This window comes from Vigna unguiculata, chromosome 5 (genome assembly GCF_037176805.1).
Source record: "Vigna unguiculata cultivar grain cowpea cultivar isolate G323 ecotype 2 chromosome 5, ASM3717680v1, whole genome shotgun sequence".
Taxonomy (NCBI): domain Eukaryota; kingdom Viridiplantae; phylum Streptophyta; class Magnoliopsida; order Fabales; family Fabaceae; genus Vigna; species Vigna unguiculata.
Genome location: NC_140796.1, coordinates 1647441 through 1670159, shown reverse-complemented (window position 1 = coordinate 1670159; position 22719 = coordinate 1647441). Strand labels below are relative to the sequence as shown.

Here is a 22719-nt window from a genome sequence, read left to right as displayed (position 1 = left end):
TTCGATCAATAAGAATCTTGAAGAAATTGAAGAAAGATAAACACCAAAGAAGAACCTTAGCTATACTGCACCCAGTAAACCAAAGAGTAATTATTTTATGAAAGAATCAAGTATTTTAATGCAATAATGTGAGACGTGAGACGTGCAACGTGAGATGTAAGATGTGAGACAACGTGGGACGTGACACGTAAGACGTGAGACGTGAGACGCGGGACGTGGAACATGAGACGTGAGACGTGAGACGCGGATTGTGAAAGAATCAAGTATTTTAATGCAATAATGTGAGACGTGAGACGTGCAACGTGAGATGTAAGATGTGAGACAACGTGGGACGTGACACGTAAGACGCGGGACGTGGAACATGAGACGTGAGACGTGAGACGCGGATTGTGGGACGTGAGACGTGAGACGTGAGACGAGAGACGTGAGACGAGAGACGTGAGACGTGAGACGTGAGACGACATGGATCGTGGGACGTAGGACGTGAGACGTGACAAGTGAGACATGAGACATTAGACGTGGGACGTGGGCCGTGAGACTCGGAACGTGGGAGGTGGGACGTGAGATGTGAGACGCGGGACGTGAGACGAGGAACGAGAGGCGTGCGACGTGAGACGTGAGACGAGAGATGTAAGACGTGAGACGAGAGACGTGAAACAAGATACGTGATACGTGAGACGTGAGACGTGAGACGTGAGACGTGAGACGTGAGACGTGGGACGTGGGACGTGGGACATGGGACGTGAGACGTGAGACGTGAGACGTGCGACGTGGGACATGGGACGTGAGACGTGCGACGTGCGACGTACGACGTACGACAAGAGACGTGGGACGTGAGACGTGAGATGTGCGACAAGGGACGTGGGACGTGCGACGTGGAATGTGGGACGTGAGACTTGGGACTTGGGATGTGAGACGTGAGACGTGCGACGTGAGACGTGAGACGTGAGACGTGAGACTTGAGACGTGAGACGTGAGACGTGAGACGTGAGACTTGCGACGTGAGACGTGAGACGTGGTACGTGACACGTGAGACGTGGAACGTGACACGTGGGACGTGAGACGTGAGAGATGTGAGACGTGAGAGACGTGAGAGACGTGCGATGTGCGACATGAGACTTAAGACTTGAGATGTGTGATGTGCGACGTGAGATGTGAGACAGCTGTAAACACTAAACCTTAAAAGTTATATTCATAAACTTTAAAACTTAGAATTTAATAAAAGAATTCTTAATGGATCCATAAATTTGTACTAACAAATTTAAATTATACTATTGTAAAAAAATGTATTAATAAAAAGAGATTAAATACATATAAAATTGAAAGAATAAAAATATGATGGTAAAAGTAATAATTAATATTTATTTAACACAAATAAAAATTATTAGGATAACAACAATAATTTATATTTATTGAACTCTTAAATGACTGGAAGGAAGCAGAGGATGATCTTAAAAGTTAAACTAAGGATGAGCAAAAAATCTAATTTTCATGATCCAATCCATTTTTGCTATGATCCAGTCCATTTAATATTCCTTTTATTAAAAATTCAATCCATTTTATTGGATTTGGATATCAATCTGATCTACATTTTATATATTTTATGGATTATATATCCCTACTCTAAATCTAGATTTTCAAAATGGATAATCCAAAATATTTAATCCAAAGTTTCTGTTTATATTTTTTGTTAGGTTAAGCTAAAGGTTGAGATGGACTAGCCCAAATTTAGTCGTATTTGATTGAGTTGGCGTGACCCGATACAAAATTTGGCTGAATTAAGCCAAATTCTGTCAAGTCGGTCATGATCGAAATTTGACCCAGCTGGTCCTAGACAAAATTTGGAAGTATTTGGTTGAGTTCACCCCGATCCAAATTTGACTGCATTGGGCTGACTCGACCTAAACAAAATTTGACCGTATTTGGCCGAGACAACTGCGACCAAAATTTGGCTGTATTTAGCCTAGTTAGCTCTAGTCAAAATTCGGTCAAATTCAATTAAGGTGGCCCCGATTGAGATTTGGCCGAGTCGGCCCTTGCCCAAATTTCGTCGTATTCGGTTGTGACAGCCTAAGATGAAATTTGGCCATATTCAAATGAGTCAGTCACAATCGAAATTTCACCGTATTCAATTGAGTCGGCCACGACCGAAATTCGGTCAAATTTAGTCGAGTAAGCTCCGGTCAAAATTTGGTCGTGTTGGCCTCGACCAAAATTTGACTGAGTTGGTCCTAACCTGAATTTGGTCGTATTCGGTAGAGTCGATCACGACCAAAATTTGGTCATAAATAGGCGAGTTAGTCCTAACCTAAATTTGGCCAAATTCAGTCGAGTTGGTCATGACCGAAATTTGGCCGAGTCGGCACTAGCCCAAATTTAGCCGTATTCGGTTGAGTAAGTCGTGAACAAAATTTGACTATATTCAATTTAGTCGGCTGTGATCGAAAATTGGCCATGTTCTATCAAGTCGTTCCTGACCGACAAATTTAGTGGAGTCAACCCTAACCGAAATTTGACTGATCAGGCCCTGATCCAAATGTGGCCATATTTGGCCAAGTTGGCTCTGGGCAAAATTTGGTTGTATTAGGCAAAATTGGCTTGGCAGAAATTCAGTCGAATTCAGTCAAGTCGATCTCGACTAAAATTTTGTCAAGTCGACCTTGGCCTAAATTTGGTCACGTCGTCCCCAACCGAAATTTGTTCGAAAGTCATCCAAGTTCATCCCATGCTAAAATTTGGCCTTGTTGACCCCGACAAAAAATCTGCCAAATTCTATGATGTTAGCCTTATGAACACGAGTTTTGAAAAAATTAATTTGAATTTATTTTATGAAAAATTGATTTTGGATTTTGAACTTGATCCAAATATTTAGATATGGATTTAAACTTGATCTAAATATTTGGATCTCGATTTTTAAAAAATCCAATCTACGTGTTTTGAAAAAATGGATTTGGATCAAAAATTTAATCCAATTATTTGGATCCCAAATGGATGTGGATTGGATCATTAAAAATTCAATCCATGATCACCCCTATATGTTGGATACGAGTCTCCCTCAATAATAAAATATCTTGAACTACCATTAAGAGACTTATTTACAGTTTAACTTTTCAACTGTCACTTTGATGAATAAGTTTTTCCAACATTAGGGGGAGAAAGAAAACAATTGGAAAAGAATATTGGTTGAAATGAATTATCATTATCTTATTTTGATTCTCGCACAAAATAATACGAACGAAGTTGAAAGGACAATTCATTTACAAAATTAGTCAATCAATTACCAAATATTCTTACTAACATAAAGGGCAATCAAATCATATGTACCAGTTGCTAATGCTCTGTGAATATTTGATGTTAATTCATAACATGCCTGAAGCGTGATAGGCCTGTTAAATCCAAATACATGTTTTAAGCGTGGTAGGCCTATTGGTTCCAAAGATAAAAACTCTTGTATGGGAAAATGAGCTAAAAGGCAAAATAACCTAATCGAAAAAGTGGAAATCTCAAAATATCCATTTAACATAATTAATGATTTGGTTTTAGAAGAACCTCAGGCACTTGAAATTGTTGAAAATGATGAGATCTCAATAAATTATGTCATTAGTCATATAATATATAACCAAAAGGAAGCCAACATTGACGAAACTTTTACTAGCGATGAATGTTATAAATGACAATGAGGATCAATAATCAATGATCATTTAAGATTGTTGACAAAGACATGATTGACCAAAATGAAAATATGCAAATAAGCATAATTAAATTTGCTTGCTAAACGAAAGGTTTTCAGACCTATAGTTCGCACACCTGAAGGTGTGAAATCCACTGGGTACATTTAGATTTTTGCACAAAAATCAAATTAAGAATGATGAAATTGCTAGATACAAAGCACAATTGGTTGCTCAAGATTTTTCACAAAACCTGATATTGATTTGTGAAAAGACATATTCTTTGGTATTTAATGCAACGACATTGCAATATTTGATTAAAGCAATCAGGACGTGTGTGGTATAACCGTCTTATTAAGTACTTATTAAAAGAACGATATATAAATTATCCTATTTGTTCTTGTATTTATATGAAAAGATCCAAAAAAATGAATTTGCCATAATTATTGTTTATGTAAATGACATAAACATCGTTGGAACTCCTAATGATCTCACACAGGCAACTTATTACTTAAAGAAATAATTTTAGATGAATGATCTTGAAAAGGCAAAATTTTTGTTTGAGATTACAATTTGAGTATTTAAACATATGTGTTTTTTATACATCAAAAGACTTATATAGTTAAGGTGTGTAAAATGTTTTATACGAACAAGTCACATCCATTATGCAATCTAATAGTTGTGAGGTCGTTAGATGTTGATAAATGCCCTTCTTCAACCTCAAGAAAGTGATGAAGATCTTTTTGGTCTAGAAGTACCATACCTTAGTGTTATAACAACACTAATGTATCTTGCTAATTATACTTGACATGATATTGCATTTGTTGTAAATTTGTTGAACAATATATAATTTTTCACCTACAAGAAGACAATGGATTGAAGCAAAAAATATACTTTGTTACCTTATGTGTACTACAAATATGAAATTATTTTATCCAGATGATTCAAAATTGGATCTAATGGATTATGCATATGCATGTTATTTATTATATTATCACAATTGCACAATGACTTATCACAAACAAAATATTTATTCACATGTGGTAGCAAAATGATTTCATAACGATATGTGAAAGAGACCATAACATCAACATTGTTAAAATCATACATAATTTTTAGCATTACATGATGTAAGTCGTTAATATGTTTAGTTAAAGTTTATAATTCAACACGTGCGATAAACTTGTTGTCTATATTTCAGAATAATGGAATCAACAATCATACATGAAGACAATAGTGCATTGTATCTATAAATATGACTATTTCTCTCTCAGTAATAAGACACACATAAAAGTTGCTTCCTATTTTCTAATCTCTATTTTTCATTTCTTTCTCCTCTATTATTAGCTTTACTTTATAACAAAATTTTCTGATTTTGTTGAAGATACTAGTTGTTTCGGAGTTAAAGTTTTTTGACACAAAATTAAAATTTATTTACATTTTAAATTTTGATATATTTTAGCTTTTAAATTTTAATATATATATAATTGTTCTAATCCAACAATATTATTTTTTTATATGTAATAACGTGTCAACCTATTTAAACAACCCAGATGTCAACTTCATGACATATTTTATTATTGGTGTAGGGCCATGGCCCTCCTAAATTGTTCATTTTTTTTAAAAGTAGTAGTATATATATTATATTGGTGGAAATTAGATTATGCAGATTTTTTTTCTTTTATAAAATATAACATTTAATGTTAATGAATAATAAAACAAAAAATTAAAAGTAATTAAAAGTAAACAAATTTATTGAAATATTTTTTATGTTTTCTTTAATATTTTTTTGTTTCTCATATATCCTCACCTCCAAATGTTTTCTTTTGTTTATGAAGAAAAAAATGAAAGTTAGATACAAACTCATGTTTCTTTTGTTTATGAAACTCATGTTTCTTTTGTTTATGAAACTCATACTTCTTTTTGTTTGTGAAAAATAATAAGAGGTTAGACACAAACTCGCTTCATATTCTTATTTCTTATATATATTTTTTTCATTATTGAAAATAAAAAGTAATTCTGTTTCATTTTGTTTGTGAAGAAAAATAGAAAGTTAGAGAAAAAGTCATGCTTTCTATTCTTATTTTCCATATATTTTTTTCATTATTGAAATAGTAAGTAACTCTCTTTTGTTTCCCCTAGTAAAATATTAACTTAATAAATAGTATTTTTCATGAGTTGTTTGTATATTTATTATTTGATAAATACGAAGGAAAAAATTATATACCATATATTTTTCATATCAGTTGTTTTAATTGTCATTTGATTATCCTAAATTTTTCTTTTAAATAATTATATATCTCAATATAAGAGCACAATCATGATATATACATATGTTCAAATTTTCCCATTTTATAACCATTAATCCAGACAGACATAATATTATTACATACTTATATATTTTTTAAGGTAATTTAAGAGACACTTTTACTTATATATGGTTGTGTTATTCTTCCCTACCACTTATACACGAGGAATTTTATAAGGACCAAATAGGTAAGTATAATAAATAAAAGGTTTATCACAACCAAAAATTGAGTAAACTAATTTTTTCACGATTTATATCGATATATAATTTACAAATTAAAAATCATATACATAAATTACTTTGAAATAAAAATACATTTTTAATTATTAAATTTAAACACAAAATTAGAATTAATCTTTATAATAAACTTTAATATATATTTGTTATTAAATTAAAAATGACTAAATATAGTCATAATAATTTAATAATGTCAGTCTTTTTACTTGTTAAAAAATGAACTATTATAAATAACTCAAACATAAGTTTGAATGCAATTTAATAGTAAAATAACATAAAAAAAATTATATTATTGAAGTAAAACATATTTAATCCAATTATTTTTTATGCTAACCATCTTAAAGATTTAATGATATTATCTGTTATGATATTAAAGTATTCTATCTTTAGTAATATTTTATGGAAACATATTTTATCTTTTATGGTGATGATTATATGATCTTTATTTATTACATTGTTGAAAAAACGGGTTGAAAGATATTAATTTTGTAAGCTTTAAATATCTTTTAAAGTAACTGAATAATTTAAAATAAATAAACTTAAACAAACTTTAGTAATGAGTTCTGTAATTAGGTGGAGTTGGCAGCCAACCCATCAAAACGGCAGCTTCCTGGATGCGAGTCGAGAAGCGTGAAAGATCGTCCAACCGCTACAAATGTACGCACCAAACACCAAAATCGCAAACGGAATTAAGAAATTACTCATTAACGGTTTTAACATACGTCACGGGGTTTAACCTATCCCGTACGCCTCTAACGTATCTTCGTACCCAAACAAGCCGCTAAGTCTCTACACAAGCAGAGTATCACTTCATTCATATATTTATTCTTTATTTTATTTTATTTTTCTCAACGCAATGAAAAGTACTCCCAGCTAGTAGTATGAAGATGGTTAAAAACCCGTAAACGTAAACCCTAGTAGTTTAAATAGCCTCCAGCTTTTCCTGTTGCGCTTTCTCTCTCTCAACACAACTCAACAACATAACACAAATCGCAAGCCACACTTACTCTGTTCGATTCTCGTTGCTCTCGCTATCGCTCGCGCTCTAAACCCTAGAGGACGCTATTTCTAGGGTTTAGATTTCAACTTCTAATCGCTTTCGCAATTCTCGGTTTGCGCGCTGATCGGAGTTCGTAGCGGAGGTTTTTTGATCGAATTTTCGGTTCCATGGATCTTCCGAGTCTCGCTGTTATACTGCAAGCCGCTCTCAGTCCCAATCCGGATGAACGGAAAGCTGCTGAGCAGAGCTTGAATCAGGTGCGGCTCCTTCCGATTCTTGAATCTCTTTTCTGATCAGAGTTTTCGTTGCTTTGTATTTACTTGATTCACTTCCGGTTAAGTGTTTAAGAAGTACGGATGGTTGTGAAACGTGATGATTCTTTTAGTGTCTTACTGAGTCGTCGGTTGTTAATTGAATTTTGGTGTATGATTGTTTATTGAATCTAGCAGTGCTTTGATTTGATCAATTTAAATTTGGCTGTGTTTGTTGATGATCTTTTTCAATCATGAGTTTCTTTTTTTTAGCGTTTATGAAGCTCGCGCACTGGGAAATGAAGTTGAAAACATTAGTCTTTGTTGTCTGTTGGCATTGGCGTCCCTGTTTGCGGTTGTAATTGAATGTATGAATGTTGCAGTTTGTTGACTTCTTTTAACTTTTATATGCTTGTTGTTGAATTTGAATACAGTTTCAGTATGCGCCTCAGCATCTGGTGAGGCTGTTGCAAATCATTGTTGACAACAACGTTGACATGGGTGTACGACAAGTGGCTAGTATTCATTTCAAGAACTTTATTGCGAAAAATTGGTCTCCTCTTGATGGTATGCACTTTTTATCATTGGTTCAAGTTAGATAATGAAGTGGGATGTTTGCTTATCGTATTCTTCATTTTTGTGGGTTGTTTATGTAGAAACGCAGCAGAAGATTTCACAGAGTGATAAAGATGTGGTGAGAGATCACATTCTCGTGTTTGTAACCCAGGTTCCTCCTCTGTTGAGGTACGATTGTTCACTTTTGGTGCCTCATATCTGGTGGCTAATTTGTATATTCTGATATGTGTTGATTTCTTGCTGTCATTTCTCTCTTCACCTAGTGTGTGATGACAACTAATGAGGGTTTAAATTAGTGCCATATTTCTTTCTCTTTTAAACAACTTTTTTTTTTTTTTTATTTTCCAATTCTCCGTTGTGTTGACTTGCGTTCATTGCTTACATTTACGTCTGTAGGGTACAGCTTGGCGAGTGCCTTAAAACAGTTATACATTGTGATTATCCTGAGCAGTGGCCACATCTTCTTGACTGGGTGAAGCATAACTTACAGGATCAACAAGTCTATGGGGCATTGTTTGTGCTTCGGATTCTTTCTAGAAAATACGAGTAAGCTTGTGATTTCATATCTATTATACCTCAACCTAAACAATTGGGCTGATATTCTTACCCAGTTCTGTTGTGAAATTTTCTCACTATTTGCTACTTTGTCCGTTATTATTAATAATTGTATTTCCATACTGTACGCAAAATCCTGTTTGGTTTTCATTTTTTACTGTACAGTTACAATGGCATTTACACAGGAATATGTTGTACTATGTTGCTTAGATCATTTCGTTGAACTATAAATTTGTTATATATGTATGTGTTGTATGGATGGAAAAAAGGATTTAATAAGAATGTGGAGAAAGATACAATCTAAGACAATGATAAACTCTCAATAATAAAAAATGTCACAAAAAAGGGGAGCGACAATATTAAAATAAGAATGAACTATAGTCTAGTTTTGCATGTCACCTAAAAAGTTGTCTGCTTTTCCAGTACTAATAGAAAAGTCAACAAAGAAATGATTAACAATAATTATTTTTTGAATGTTAATTTCATCTTCATTTTGAGGGGTTGAAGAAAATGAATGAGGATTAGGATATCACCACAAATTTCAGATTTCAGACTAGAGTTTACAACGTTTTAAATGGAAGGGACAAACCTCATTCCATGCGTTTTGGCCATTATTATTATTTTGCTATGTTCGTTAATAAGTTTCGAAGTTTCCATTTCAAAAAGGTTGTTGGAGGGGAGACCCCGCTAGAGTTGACTATGCAGGTTTCACAATGGAGAATAATTACTGGCAAAGCTAATAAATATTCTCTACTAATAACGTTGTTAAAAAAATTTCTATTTCAAAGTATTAGATTTCTGATTTTGCAAGAGCTCATATTTTCAAAAGTACCCTGTGATCCTTAAATAGTGGTCCAGATCAATTAGTCTAGTATGTGTTAGGTTCATAAGCTCTTTTATTTTTTCTTCTCAGGTTCAAGTCAGATGAGGAAAGGGTACCAGTTTATCGCATTGTTGACGAGACATTTCCTCATCTTCTCAATATATTTAACGGGCTTGTCCAGATTGTTAATCCATCACTTGAAGTAGCTGATCTTATCAAGCTTATCTGTAAAATATTCTGGTCCTCCATTTATGTACGCTCTCTCTGTCCTCATATGTATCCTTAAATAAAGGAGTCTATTTTATGCATTATGCTGTAGATCAAACCTTGTTCAGATTCATGTTACTTATTTATAGTCATTATGTTAAACATGTGATTATTATTAGTTAGGGTGTACAATGCATTCTATTTTAGCCCAAGGTGGTCAAGGCTGTCAAATCTGAGGGAGTAAGTGTGTTTGGATTAATGTCTGGAAGTGTTCAGGCATAAGTTTGCATATTTCAAAGCAGTGAAAAGAGAAGCAACTCCCTTGTGTCATTGAAGTTAGTGTGCATAATGTTAAACATAACTCTGTCCCGATCACATCCTTTAGATTGTATTGGACTTATAGAGTTTACCTAAAACAAAAGTAATATTTTAGAGGAAGCCTAATCATAGTCTTAGAATTTGAGCTTAAACTCAATTTTACAAAATCGACTTGGAATGTGAGTTCTGCCAAACTCTGTAAGCTCTATTTAAAACATAGCTTTATTTGATATAGAATTCAACGCCACCCTTGAGGCTGCAACCAACTAAGGCAACCTCCCAAAGAGGTTTTAACAAAGGCAATTGCAAGTAAGGTGACTTTCCAATAACCTCCTCTTGCCTAAGGTTAATGGCATGGAGCGTGGCTAAATGCAAGTGGCTCAATGATGGCTTTGGAATTGGCTCTAAAGCCATCTTAGAAGTTGGGCTCAACTTTAACATCATGAGATTTACTTGTAAGATGAGGATTGTGCATGCTTTGTAAGTTCTATTTAAGTCATACTTCTAGTTGATATAGGATTAAACACTACTTTTGTTGCAATTTAGCCATCTCCTAAAGAGGACATAATTAAGGTGGCCGGGGGTGACCACAATTCAGGCCACTTTAAAACACTCTTATCCAAACAAATAATAACATCTTGCATAATAAGTATTCAACATTCTAGCTTCATAACTAAGCAAACCATATATTGTAACCGCATCAGAAACAGCACTACCTGAAATTTTTATCGACAGAGAACCTTGATCCCCAATCTGTTATCAAAGTCTTGAATAGGGAAGGGGACAAATAGAAGGATTGAATGAATTCTGTGGTGATACAAGAGTCTTGGGGCTCTTCTCTCCAGCGAATACTAAGATACATGATATCCTTCTCTTAGTTGTTTTACCTTTTTATGAGTTCTCCCCTTTCATCTTACTGATAAACTAACTGCAGTTAATCAAATCTTCATTAGAATTGATGCACTGCCTTTGTTTTACAAAACGGAATGGTACCATTCTATTAAATTTTAATTGAAATACATGATACCCTTTTGTTACTTTGGGGTAATGCCTTTTAAGAAATTGATGCTTTATTGTCCACTGTATTTTACAATCTTTTCATCCCTTGCCATTGTGTTTATATTGCCATTATATATGCATAAGCAAAGAGTGGAAAGTTATTGTGGGATTGTTATATCTCTAGTATCGTGTTTTCCTCTCACGTCTAATATGGGGTGGAGTTAATGTGATAATAAAGTTAGAAGAACAAAAATAGTCAAAACTACAGTCCATGTGAATCCTAGTCTAGGAGGTCTTTATTTATGTGTTTTTATTTGAATAAATCTTGGTTTCATTTGTTTTTGGTTGACCATGTCACTGGGGATAAAATGAAATAAAGGAGAGCATCTTTTACATTTGAGATAACGTTCGGCCACCTCACTTATTTTGATGCTTCTCACCACTCAAATTTCTGATAGTTGACATGTGAAGTTATGGATTTTGTTGAATTTATTCAGTTGGAGATTCCTAAGCTGTTGTTTGATCAAAATATCTTCAATGCTTGGATGATGCTTTTTTTAAATATATTGGAGAGACCTGTCCCTTCTGAAGGTCAGCCCGTTGATCCCGATCTTAGAAAATCATGGGGTTGGTGGAAGGTCAAGAAATGGACAGTTCACATTCTAAATAGGCTCTACACTCGGTATGTTGAGGTGTGGATTGATTTATATATAAAAAGATTTTTTGCTGTGTGACTTATTCTGAATTTCTATGGTTGTTTAAATTACCACATGACAGTTTTGGAGACTTGAAGCTTCAAAACCCTGAAAACAGAGCCTTTGCCCAAATGTTTCAGAAGCATTACGCTGGGAAAATCTTAGAGTGCCACTTAAATCTGTTAAATGTCGTTAGAGTAGGGGGCTATTTACCCGACAGAGTTATCAACTTGATTCTTCAATATCTAAGCAACAGGTGGGTATCCTTTGCAGTCTCATTTTGCACCGTCATATTATATAATATTCTAGCCTACTTTCGTTAACTGCGTGCTGTTAGTTCTGATCAATGGCACACATCTATTGGTAAATGCATTTTATTTTTTACTGTAATGGCCTGGTTTTGAGATGAAATATAAAAGCCATTAAGGTCTCTCCAACTAACAGGATTGGCTTTTATGATTGTTGGTTCATGATATGTTATTTGAGGTTTTTTGACCTAGGGGTCTAGATTGCTGCCCCCATTCTTCCAATAAAAAGTTGAAATTCAGCAAATGGCAGGTGGTTTTATGCATCATGCATAATTCAAAGAGCTCTTGACTTAGGGAATGCTGCTACTGTGGAAATTGTAAGAACCATTATGATAAAGAAAACTGAGATTTTCTTGATGGTTCTGGTTTCAAGCCTTTGTAAAAGTTGACTAGAGTTTGCCTTAGTTCGATAACTTTGATGTAACATATGATAGCAGAAAGCATTATTATTTAAGCCACACGTGACATTGAATATTGGCAACATCCACTTCCTTGATATCTAAAGTCACGACCACCATGAGTTTAGGAGGAGAAAGAAGATTGCCACAAAAGATTATTAAAGATTTGGTACCACGTTGAATTGATATAGAGAAAGAAGATAAATAGCAAAAGAAAGAAAGATAGAAAGTATATGACAATAGTGTGCTGGTCAGTGCAATTGCGGGGTGGGGTATGGACAGTTGATGGGTCCTGATCTATTGTTAGATATGTGTCATAGTAGTTCTCTTAGGAGTTAGAAGCAGTTAGTATTACTTGAATTGTTATAGAAGATAATTTATCCTTCATTAACTGTCCCACATTAATCTGTATAGAATTAGAAACTGCATCAATGACCATTATTCATAGAAAATAACTGATGGCTGTTGATGATAGTGGGGGTGTACATAGAAGGTGTCGATATTTGAAGTCTGTGGTTATCGAAGACTTTTGTCTCTATGAAGACAGGTGCATTATATGTGTGACTTTTGTGTTCTGCATTATATCCTATTATTTCTCAAATATCAGCTGATATTTTATCTGCAATTATAAGCATGTGGTTGGTAAGTTAATGCATTAAATAAATCCCGCTCACAAGACTTATTCCACAGTTGCTGCTCATCATAAATTCAGGATTTCAGTGAACTTTTTCAGAGACTCCTATAACACGAGCCTAGTAAACATCAAAAGTTTGGTTTCAAAAAACTTTTCAGATGCTCACGTGCTTTATTAGATTTTCATTAAGTTAAAGGAGGAGTAGATGCTTGACATTGGAATAGAGCATCTTTGGTCATGGGGTCTTGAGGCTTTGTACCTATAGCTGTTACTATGGAAATGAGAGCCCCATGTATGATGCTTTTATATTTTTGCTATTGGTTCTTAATGAATGTATCTTTCTCATTTCTGAATGTCAAATCAGACCAGGAATAAAGTTGTTATTATCTATTTGAATAGAAAGCATGAGTTGTTGAGTGCTTTATTTGGTGCCACCAGATAGCACATACTAATTATTTCTTTGTAATTTTTGCATCACATGCAGTATCTCAAGGAATAGTATGTATACTCTGCTGCAACCACGGCTTGATGTCCTTCTTTTTGAAATAGTGTTCCCCCTTATGTGCTTTAATGATAATGATCAAAAGCTTTGGGAGGAAGATCCGCATGAGTATGTAAGGAAAGGCTACGGTAAGTTGTGTTGGTGTGTATGAAAACAGTATTTCAATATGCACTGGGATTTCTTATAGCTTCTTATTCTTTGTTGCAGATATTATTGAAGATTTGTATAGTCCTAGGACTGCTTCCATGGATTTTGTGAGTGAGTTGGTTCGGAAACGAGGGAAAGAAAATCTTCAAAAATTTATTCAATTTATTGTTGAAATTTTCAGAAGGTAATGGTTTACTGTTAGAATGAATGATCTATAATTGGGTGCAATATTTATGATCTGTTGTGCATTAGGTATGATGAAGCTTCTGCAGAGTACAAGCCCTATAGACAGAAAGATGGGGCCCTCCTTGCCATTGGGGCACTTTGTGACAAATTGAAGCAGACTGAGCCATACAAGTCTGAACTTGAGCGAATGTTAGTGCAACATGTCTTTCCCGAGTTCAGCAGTCCTGTTGGCCACCTTAGGGCTAAGGTATGATTTCCTGTTATAGTTTTTATCTCCATATATTGCCATGTGATATAGGACTTTGATAGAATGAAACAAATATGGATGAAGAACATATCAGAGAAGGGGGGGGGGGGGGACAGAAATCAAATAACTGTGTGCTGCATTTTTTTTAGAGTTAAATATGTTTTTTGTCCCTTAACTTTCAGTAAAATTTGGAATTAATTTCTATTTGAAACATTTGACCAATTTAGTCCTCCATCTTTAGAAATGTGTGAATTTAGTCTTTTTAACCAAATTTTGTTAAGTTTATTTGACATTTCAAACACAATTCATAGTTATATTTGTGTTATTTATACCGTTTGACACATTTTCGCTTTAATGTTAACTCAAATATTATAAAGAAATGCATTTGAAACGTCAAATAAACTTAACAAAATTTGGTTAAAAGGACTAAAGCCACGCATTTCTAAGGTTAAGGGACTAAATTAGGTCAAAGTTTTAAAAATGGACTAATTCTAATTTTTACTGAAAGTTAAGGGACAAAAAAACATATTTAATCCATTTTTTTATTACTATTTCAGTCTCCTAAAATACAACAACTGAGCTTTCTTTGTAACCAGGTACTCAACAGCTATGAAAACGAATTTAACAATACTTGACTAACATTCTTCTTCTATTCATATTTACATACCGTTACCCTCCCTCCAAAAAAGGATACAATGCCCTCAAGGGTCTTGAGCTTCACGTGGGATGATAAGAGGAACATAATCTGTGATCAGTCCCCAAAGTTTTCTTGATCTGCTTCCAAAAGTTACTCATATCAACAGGATCCATACTTCTAAGTATCTCAACTTATGCTTCGTATAATCAGAGTAGATATGATCTATGCAGTGTTGAGTGCTTTATATGGATGAAAAAGGCTCACACAAAATGGGCATATTTGTTTAATGGCCCAATTATCACCCTTACCCCACGGTTGGAAAAAAAAAGGTTTTAGGCTGTCATTCATTGTGTTCTAAACTAAATAAATGAAGTATTATTTGCAAATGCATAGGTTTATTTGATTTTGTTCAAGTTATTCCAAAGCTTACTCTGGTTATGGAATTATTGTTTAAAGTATAATTTAGTTTTTCTTTGAAAAACAGGCAGCATGGGTTGCTGGGCAGTATGCCCATATTAACTTTTCAGATCAGAACAATTTCCGGAAGGCTTTGCAGTGTGTGGTATCCAGAATGCAGGATTCAGAACTTCCTGTGCGCGTTGATTCCGTTTTTGCTTTGCGCTCTTTTATTGAAGCTTGTAAAGGTGGTTTTTACATTTTGTTTTTGTAATTATTATGAATTATTTTTTTTCTATATGCTTATTTTTCTGATGACATGTTTGTGCAGATTTGAATGAAATTCGTCCTATCCTTCCTCAACTCCTTGATGGTATGAGGGTGTGAGAATTTTGTTTCACTCCAGAATTATTATTCGGCTTACTGAATAAGTTTTAACTAAGTGAAATTTTATCCAGAGTTTTTCAAACTTATGAATGAGGTTGAGAATGAGGACCTTGTGTTCACATTGGAGACTATTGTAGACAAGTTTGGGGAAGAGATGGCCCCTTATGCACTTGGGTTGTGCCAAAATTTGGTAATATTTCTTTTGCCTTTCACAATTTGTTTAGAAAATTTTAATTTTTAATAATTTATAGAAATTTTTAACTTTTAATAATTTCTAGAGGTAATGTAAAAATAATTTGGTTTTATTTTAAATAACAGGCTGCTGCATTTTGGAGGTGTATGAGCACTGCAGAAGCTGATGATGAAGCTGATGAACCAGGTGCTTTGGCTGCTGTGGGTTGTTTACGTGCTATTAGTACAATACTTGAATCAGTGAGCAGGCTTCCTCACCTTTTTGTTCAAATTGAGCCAACTTTGCTTCCTATAATGCGCAGAATGTTGACAACTGATGGTCAAGGTACCTCTCCCCATACTGCCCTCTCGTGACAATCTTTGTCCTACATTTTCCTCTGATGTTATTTTGTGATTGTGTTATGTGTATGTACTCCTGCTTGAACATAAAATGACATTTTGCTGCACAAAATACAAAGAAAACGGAATCACTAATTGAGCAAAGCTTCTAAAATATCCCAGCATGTCAGTTTGGGAAAACTCCTTAAAAAAGACTATAGGTGTTTTTACCAAAAGAAGACCAAATGCTTTATCTTATATCAAACAGGTAGTGTGCTACAACAGCCATTTTAAAAACTCTAAGTTTCAGTCTCTGACCTTATACACCAAAGCATTTGTGTACGTTGCACATTTCCCCAAAAGAATTCTGTTATTCTGTCTAAACCATTGAATCTAATCGTAAAAACCCAGTCCAATTACTTTAGAATTCCTTCTTGTCGATTAGTCAAAATGCTCCAAGGAAAACCCATCTTGCTCTTTTTGGCAGTTGTCCAACCATACAGTTATTCTTGTTGTTATGGCTTGTGTAGGTATATTTTTTCTGTAAGAAATAGGCAATACTAATGGATTCTGGTAACCCTTCTAATAATGTTTCATAACACTTTAATATGGATGTATGAAGTAGTTGATCACTGGAGGAATTTAGGACTTCCTCCATATCCTTAGGTGATCACTTATTAAAATGAATGTGATGCTGACAAACTTGTTAAGTTTGTATATATTTGCTTCTTTAAATTCATGAACCCTGTATTTGTCTTAGTTTAATTATTAGACTGATATATAAACAATGGTTTGTATATTTTAATTTTGTTTGAATTTTCACTTATTTCTACTATCTTCTATTGTGTCTACAGAGGTTTTTGAAGAAGTTTTGGAGATTGTATCTTATATGACTTTTTTCTCTCCAACAATATCGTTGGATATGTGGAGTCTTTGGCCATTGATGATTGAAGCACTGGCTGATTGGGCTATTGATTTCTTTCCAAGTATGGTGGTTCTCAACAAATTTTAACTCTCTTTTTCATCTGCTAATGTCGTAATACATAGTTTTGTGAATTATCTATTTTTGCCGGAGACAAGCTGTTCACTTTTAACCAGAAGATGAACACAACAATGGACTGTTTACAAAACATCTATTAATAAAGAAAAACAAGCTAAAAATACAACATGGACAATTTTTCTTCAATGCAGTAGCAAATTAATTTACATTCCACGTTGTTTTCTTGTTTATGAAGTATAAGTGAAAATGATTCTATCAGTAAGTGTTGTATTTCTTCAGAACTTATTTTGGAACAACCCATGGTATAATAACTTAATTCATATACTTCTCCTCAGACTTGTAATTATTGGTCTCAACTCTAGACTTTGGTTTTTTTACATTGAACTCGGGTCTCAAATATTTTTTTGCCTTCTCTTTCAAAGACACGCATATTTCTAATCTATCTTATCTTGATCTGGTTGGAAATTTTATCATCCTTCTATATGATCTTGTTTTTGGCATTTATTTGTTAAGCTTTAAACTTCTGCAGATATTTTGGTTCCCTTGGACAATTATATTTCAAGGGGAACTGCTCAATTCCTTTCTTGCAAAGAACCGGACTATCAACAGAGTTTGTGGAACATGATTTCATCTGTGAGATATTTTACCTTATTACTTAAAGCATCAACTTTTTGGTTGGAGCCTAGTGGTTTATTAATGATCATTATTATTTTTTATGTTATTACTGAGGTCTCTGATTTTTATATTGTATTGTAGATTATGTCAGATAAAAATATGGAGGACAATGATATTATACCAGCTCCCAAGCTTATAGAAGTTGTGTTCCAGAATTGCAAAGGACATGTGGATCACTGGGTTGAACCATATCTTAGAATTACTGTTGAACGCCTGCGTCACACTGAAAAATCATATTTGAAATGCCTTTTCATGCAAGTGGTAAGGGGATGTTACATGCAATAGTTACATTACACGAATGACTAAAGTAACAGATTTTTGTGCTCCTGGGCTATAATGTTCTGATATAGCCAATATCTTGATTGTGCTGGGGCTGTTGACTTGGAAGTTTCATTAAATAATTTTAGATTGTAGTTGAAAGATTTATTTTGAATTTCCAGTTTATTAAATGGGTGTTGGCTTATAAAAAGTTGTCAGGTATTTTTGAATGGTAGTTTTCTCACGTTCAATGGAAATGAGTAAATTCAGTAATATATAAATGAAAAAGACCCTCAAACCTCTTATGATTTTTTTGTTTGAGTGTGATGTCATGTTCTCCTATGTAGTTGATTCGTGACTCACTAGTGAATATCTCCTTGTTGTTTCTCCTCCTTGGATCTTCCAAAAGTAGTATAAGAGCCAATGGTTCATGGTAGTCGGCTAAAACGAGTAGAGTTAATGGTGAATCTTGGTGTGGGGCCCTTGTATCTGCTAGTGAATCTAGGCAGTGTGTTTCTGAGTTAAATTACAATATAAGAGTCACTTGCGGACGAGTAAGAGCTTCCACTTGCGGGGTGTTTATTATTGTTGAAGTGACTCATATTTAAGGGGGAGTCTGCAATGTGTAAGAGACCTACACTTAATGGGTAGTTGTTGGAGCTCAAGTGTGAGTTCTCATCTCTCATTGTATAAAATTGGACAAGTTGAACTACATTTACGTGAGAAGTATTCACGCACTATTGCCTTAATGTTTGGGATTGAGTGTAGTGTGATGTTTTGTTCTGTAGTTAACTTGTGACTCATTAGTAAATGTCTACTGGTATTCTCCTGCTAGGATTTTCCAACAAATCTGTCCTGAGGAAATGTATACCTAACTCTTTTAGTTAACCAAATATGGATTATACTTCCTTGAGTGCTATAATTTCTAGGTTTCTTTATTTAAAAAGGAAGAAATTAAATATAGGGATATTGTTAACAAATCTGAGGCCTTTCCTGATCTCCCAATGGGTTTAGTTTATCTGCTTTATGTTTGCCCAGGTTTTCAAATATTATTTGTCTCCTTAAATCATAAAGGAATTCCTTCTAAGAGGAGATACTTTTTTCAGATTGCAGATGCTCTTTACTACAACGCAGCCCTGACTCTCAGCATATTGCAAAAGTTAGGTGTTGCATCAGAAATCTTCCATCTTTGGTTCCAGTTACTGCAACAAGTTAAGAAAAGTGGAATGCGTGCTAATTTTAAAAGGTTTGTTATCTTTACCTTTTGTTATCACTTGTTCCCATTTTACTTTGTATGTTGCTACTGCGCTTCCGTACAACAATTTATAGATTGTCTAATGACAATTTGAATGTGTCTTGAGATGGTAAACTAATGGCGTATGTGCAGGGAACATGAAAAGAAAGTATGCTGCCTTGGTTTGACATCATTACTGGCACTCCCTTCTGATCAATTACCGGCAGAGGCTTTAGGAAGGGTGTTCCGAGCAAATCTTGATCTTCTAGTTGCTTACAAAGAGCAAGTTGCAGGTCGTATGTTTCCCTTGTCTCTGTAACTAAGTTGTAAAAATGATATTCATGGGGGTTAGATTGATGTCATTTCTATTGGTTGCTTGGCCTAAACTCCTAATAGTGTAGTTGTTTTATAAGTTCCTAATCTTCATGTATTTTGTAATGATTGCAGAAGCTGCTAAGGAGGAAGAAGCTGAAGATGATGATGATATGGATGGTTTTCAAACTGATGACGAAGATGAGGATGGCAGTGGTTTTGACAAAGAAATGGGAGTTGATGCTGATGACGGGGACGATGCTGATACTATCACACTTCGAAAGTTGGCTGAGCAGGTATAAACGAGTTCTATAGTATGTCTATATACATGTATATAGAGGATGTGCAAGATGGATGTTCTAGAAGTTCATCTTCTGCTCAGGTCATTGTACAGTAACTTTGTCCTGAAGAATTCATTGGATTTTGAAAGACCCAGTTAGTTAAATTCGAAATTTGAACTAGTGAATTTAAAGAACCGTTCATCCTTATGTGGTTCGGTTTTTATTGAATTGTAGGTATGCCTGTAAATATATTTATCATGAAGTTCAATAGTGAAATAAGTGTAGAGAACAAATGAAAAACCTAAAATTTAACGTTAAAATATTTTTAGTTGTTAATTTTGAAACCAATCTTGTAATTTTAGCTGTTGTTTTTGTTGGAATATTTTATTCATTACATTAACCATCTAGGCTCTTGTTACAGCTGCTGCCGATGTTTAGTGGCAGCATTTTGTTTCTTTTTATTTCCCATACTGATTTCTTTTGCTTGAAGATCTGTACACCTAGTAAAACATTATGGTCCATGTCAACACTGAGTTCACTGACTGATCCGGTGAAAAATGCTGGAGATAGGATCAAAGTTTCATTCAGGAAGTTGATAAAAACTAGCAATTCTTTCTCCAAAATGAGTTGAACAAATGAGCTAATCCGTGCCCCTTTCCTCCCCCACAATTCCAAATACAATTATTGCTCTTCATTTCATCTTATAATTATTCATAACACCGTTGTTATACTTGGTTTTGTCTTATAATTATTTGTTGTTGAATCTTTGAATTTTATTTTCATTCTACATCTGTTGGATGTAGGCGAAGTCATTCCGGCCCAATGATGAGGACGATGATGATTCAGATGATGACTATAGTGATGATGAAGAGTTGCAGTCCCCAATTGATGAGGTTGATCCTTTTGTGTTCTTTGTGGATACAATCAAAGGTAAGCTAAAATGTTTAGCGTTCCCCACCGTCATCATAATTCTCGATGTCATCATGTGACAGACTAACCTTACAATATAATTTTTACTGTAGTGGTACAATCATCGGATCCATTGAGGTTTGAGAACCTCACCCAGACACTTGAGTTCAATTATCAAGCTCTCGCCAATGGTGTTGCCCAGCATGCCGAGCAGAGAAGGGCAGAAATTGAAAAGGAAAAGCTAGAGAAGTCAACGGCTGCTACAACTGCTTAAGCTTCTGAGTGTACATTAGTACTGTTGCTTATTTTATTCTCGAGTTCTCAGATGTCGCCCATTCTTTAGGAGAGAATCAGAGGGTTGCCTATATTTGAGGCATTTGTGGGCTTTGTGATCGCCAGTTGGGGCTTGATCATGAAGAGTTTGCAGTTTTGAAGTGCTTGGAGATCTGTGCAGCGAAGCTCCCATTGACTATGGGGAGGGTGATGCATTGACGGAACTGTGGAGTTAGCGCTTTCTCCATTCTTCAGGTAGTTCAACTTATTATTTGGTGCTTTTGGGCTGTGTTTTTGGAGTAAAGTGCCCATTCTTGCCAAGACTATGTTGTCCCCGCTACCCCTTCTTCCCCTTTCCCTTTCGCGGGCTCCTTTTATGGTCACCATCTATGTGTCAACCGTATTTATGTTTCATGGATACGAGTTCTGTAATATTTGTCGCCTGTCACATAGACAGGTACGTAGGTCGCCAATTGCTTTATTGGTAATTTTTGGTGAGGGATGATATAAAAAATTTTGTTTTTTACACTCTTTTTCGGTCATTGTTTTGGGGTTGAGAGTATAGTCCATGAGTATTGATCAAGGTATCAAGGTATCAGTTTTGGGTTATACAAAGCTTTTCAAGGGTCCCATAATGCAGCAGGTTGTAAAACAGTTATGTTCATTCATTATATAATGTTTTGTGGGAAGAAGCAAATCAGCTCGATTTACAATATTTTGTTTGCAATTACGATTATGCAACCCCAAAAAAATTGCTTTCATCACTGTATTTATATGCAAGTTTTTTAGACAGCTGAAATCGGTATTTTAGTAATATTATAACGACCCATTGGAAGGCTGATATTTTTCATTGTTTTACCTACCTGTTTACAAATTACAATGATATTGAATGAACTCTCCTCGGAAATGTATTATGTTAAAGAAACAATACCAGTGTGTCGTTGACGGCTCTACTCATCGCACGTCAAACACGACATTTTTATTTGCTAAATTAGTGAGTACTGTAAAGTAGTATGCGCGTAAAGTAAGGATGGACTTTCTTAGTATATAAATCAAGATCAATGTGTGTGTGAATAATTCCAAGAAGAACGCGTAGGAAACGTTACGTTCTTCTTTGAAACGTCACCACAGAGATGGAAAATTCAATTTCCCGATGTTTGTTTTCAAGTTAAAAAAGAATTTTCGTTTACACGTTCACATCTGAACTTTAAATGTTATGTTTGAACTCTTTGAGCATTTAAGATCGAAAATCCGACAATTTTGAATATTAGTCATATGGACACCGTGTATGTAATATATAGTAATTAATATTGCATCTTCTTTTAATGATTTAAAACTCTTCGAATTCTTCAGTTTTACTGCCATTGTATACTCCTCGTTAAAAGCTGATATAATGTGATAAGAATAAAAAAAATAAGGTGATTAAGTGGTTAGATGGAAAAAAAGGAAATGAAAGGTAAAAAAAAAAAAAAAAACTTTCGTACTTTGTCCTTCAACTTATTTTTTTGTTCGATCCTTTCTCTTATTTATTATGTATTTTGTTAATGAAGAATTAACTTTAACCACTTTGTTATAAAAGAAATAGAAGACTAATAACCAACTTTAAAAACTGTGTACAAACCTAATTTAAAATTTTGCAAATAGTTAAGAGATTTAGTGAGTTTATTATGTTCTTCAAAGACGCAAATATTCTTCTCAAGCCCTGACATTGATTTGAATTTTGTACTGTGACTTTGTAGATCTACACCAAATATTATAACTTTGTTGTGGCAGTACCATAAACTTTAG

At 34.4% G+C, this 22719-nt stretch overlaps 1 protein-coding gene across 1 annotated transcript; it reads left to right on the top strand.

Moving 5' to 3' along the window:
- Positions 1 to 7072: 7072 nt before the first annotated feature.
- LOC114183152 (importin beta-like SAD2) lies at positions 7073 to 21628 on the top strand. The gene is made up of 22 exons (XM_028070062.2): positions 7073 to 7470; positions 7899 to 8031; positions 8121 to 8208; positions 8437 to 8586; positions 9509 to 9671; positions 11440 to 11624; positions 11720 to 11893; positions 13462 to 13607; positions 13687 to 13810; positions 13879 to 14059; positions 15181 to 15340; positions 15424 to 15465; positions 15551 to 15669; positions 15798 to 15996; positions 16844 to 16975; positions 17519 to 17622; positions 17746 to 17925; positions 19029 to 19168; positions 19310 to 19449; positions 19604 to 19764; positions 20553 to 20679; positions 20772 to 21628. Exons 1-22 carry the CDS (start codon positions 7381 to 7383, stop codon positions 20930 to 20932), a joined length of 3099 nt encoding a protein of 1032 aa, XP_027925863.2. The 5' UTR covers positions 7073 to 7380; the 3' UTR covers positions 20933 to 21628.
- The last annotated feature ends 1091 nt before the right edge of the window (positions 21629 to 22719 follow it).

Coding starts and splice junctions, on each gene's coding strand:
- LOC114183152 (XM_028070062.2), top strand. CDS start 7,381: ATGGATCTTCCGAGTCTCGCTGTTATACTGCAAGCCGCTCTCAGTCCC. Junction 8,587..9,508: donor ATTCTTTCTAGAAAATACGA/GTAAGCTTGTGA, acceptor TTTTCTTCTCAG/GTTCAAGTCAGATGAGGAAA. Junction 9,672..11,439: donor TATTCTGGTCCTCCATTTAT/GTACGCTCTCTC, acceptor GAATTTATTCAG/TTGGAGATTCCTAAGCTGTT.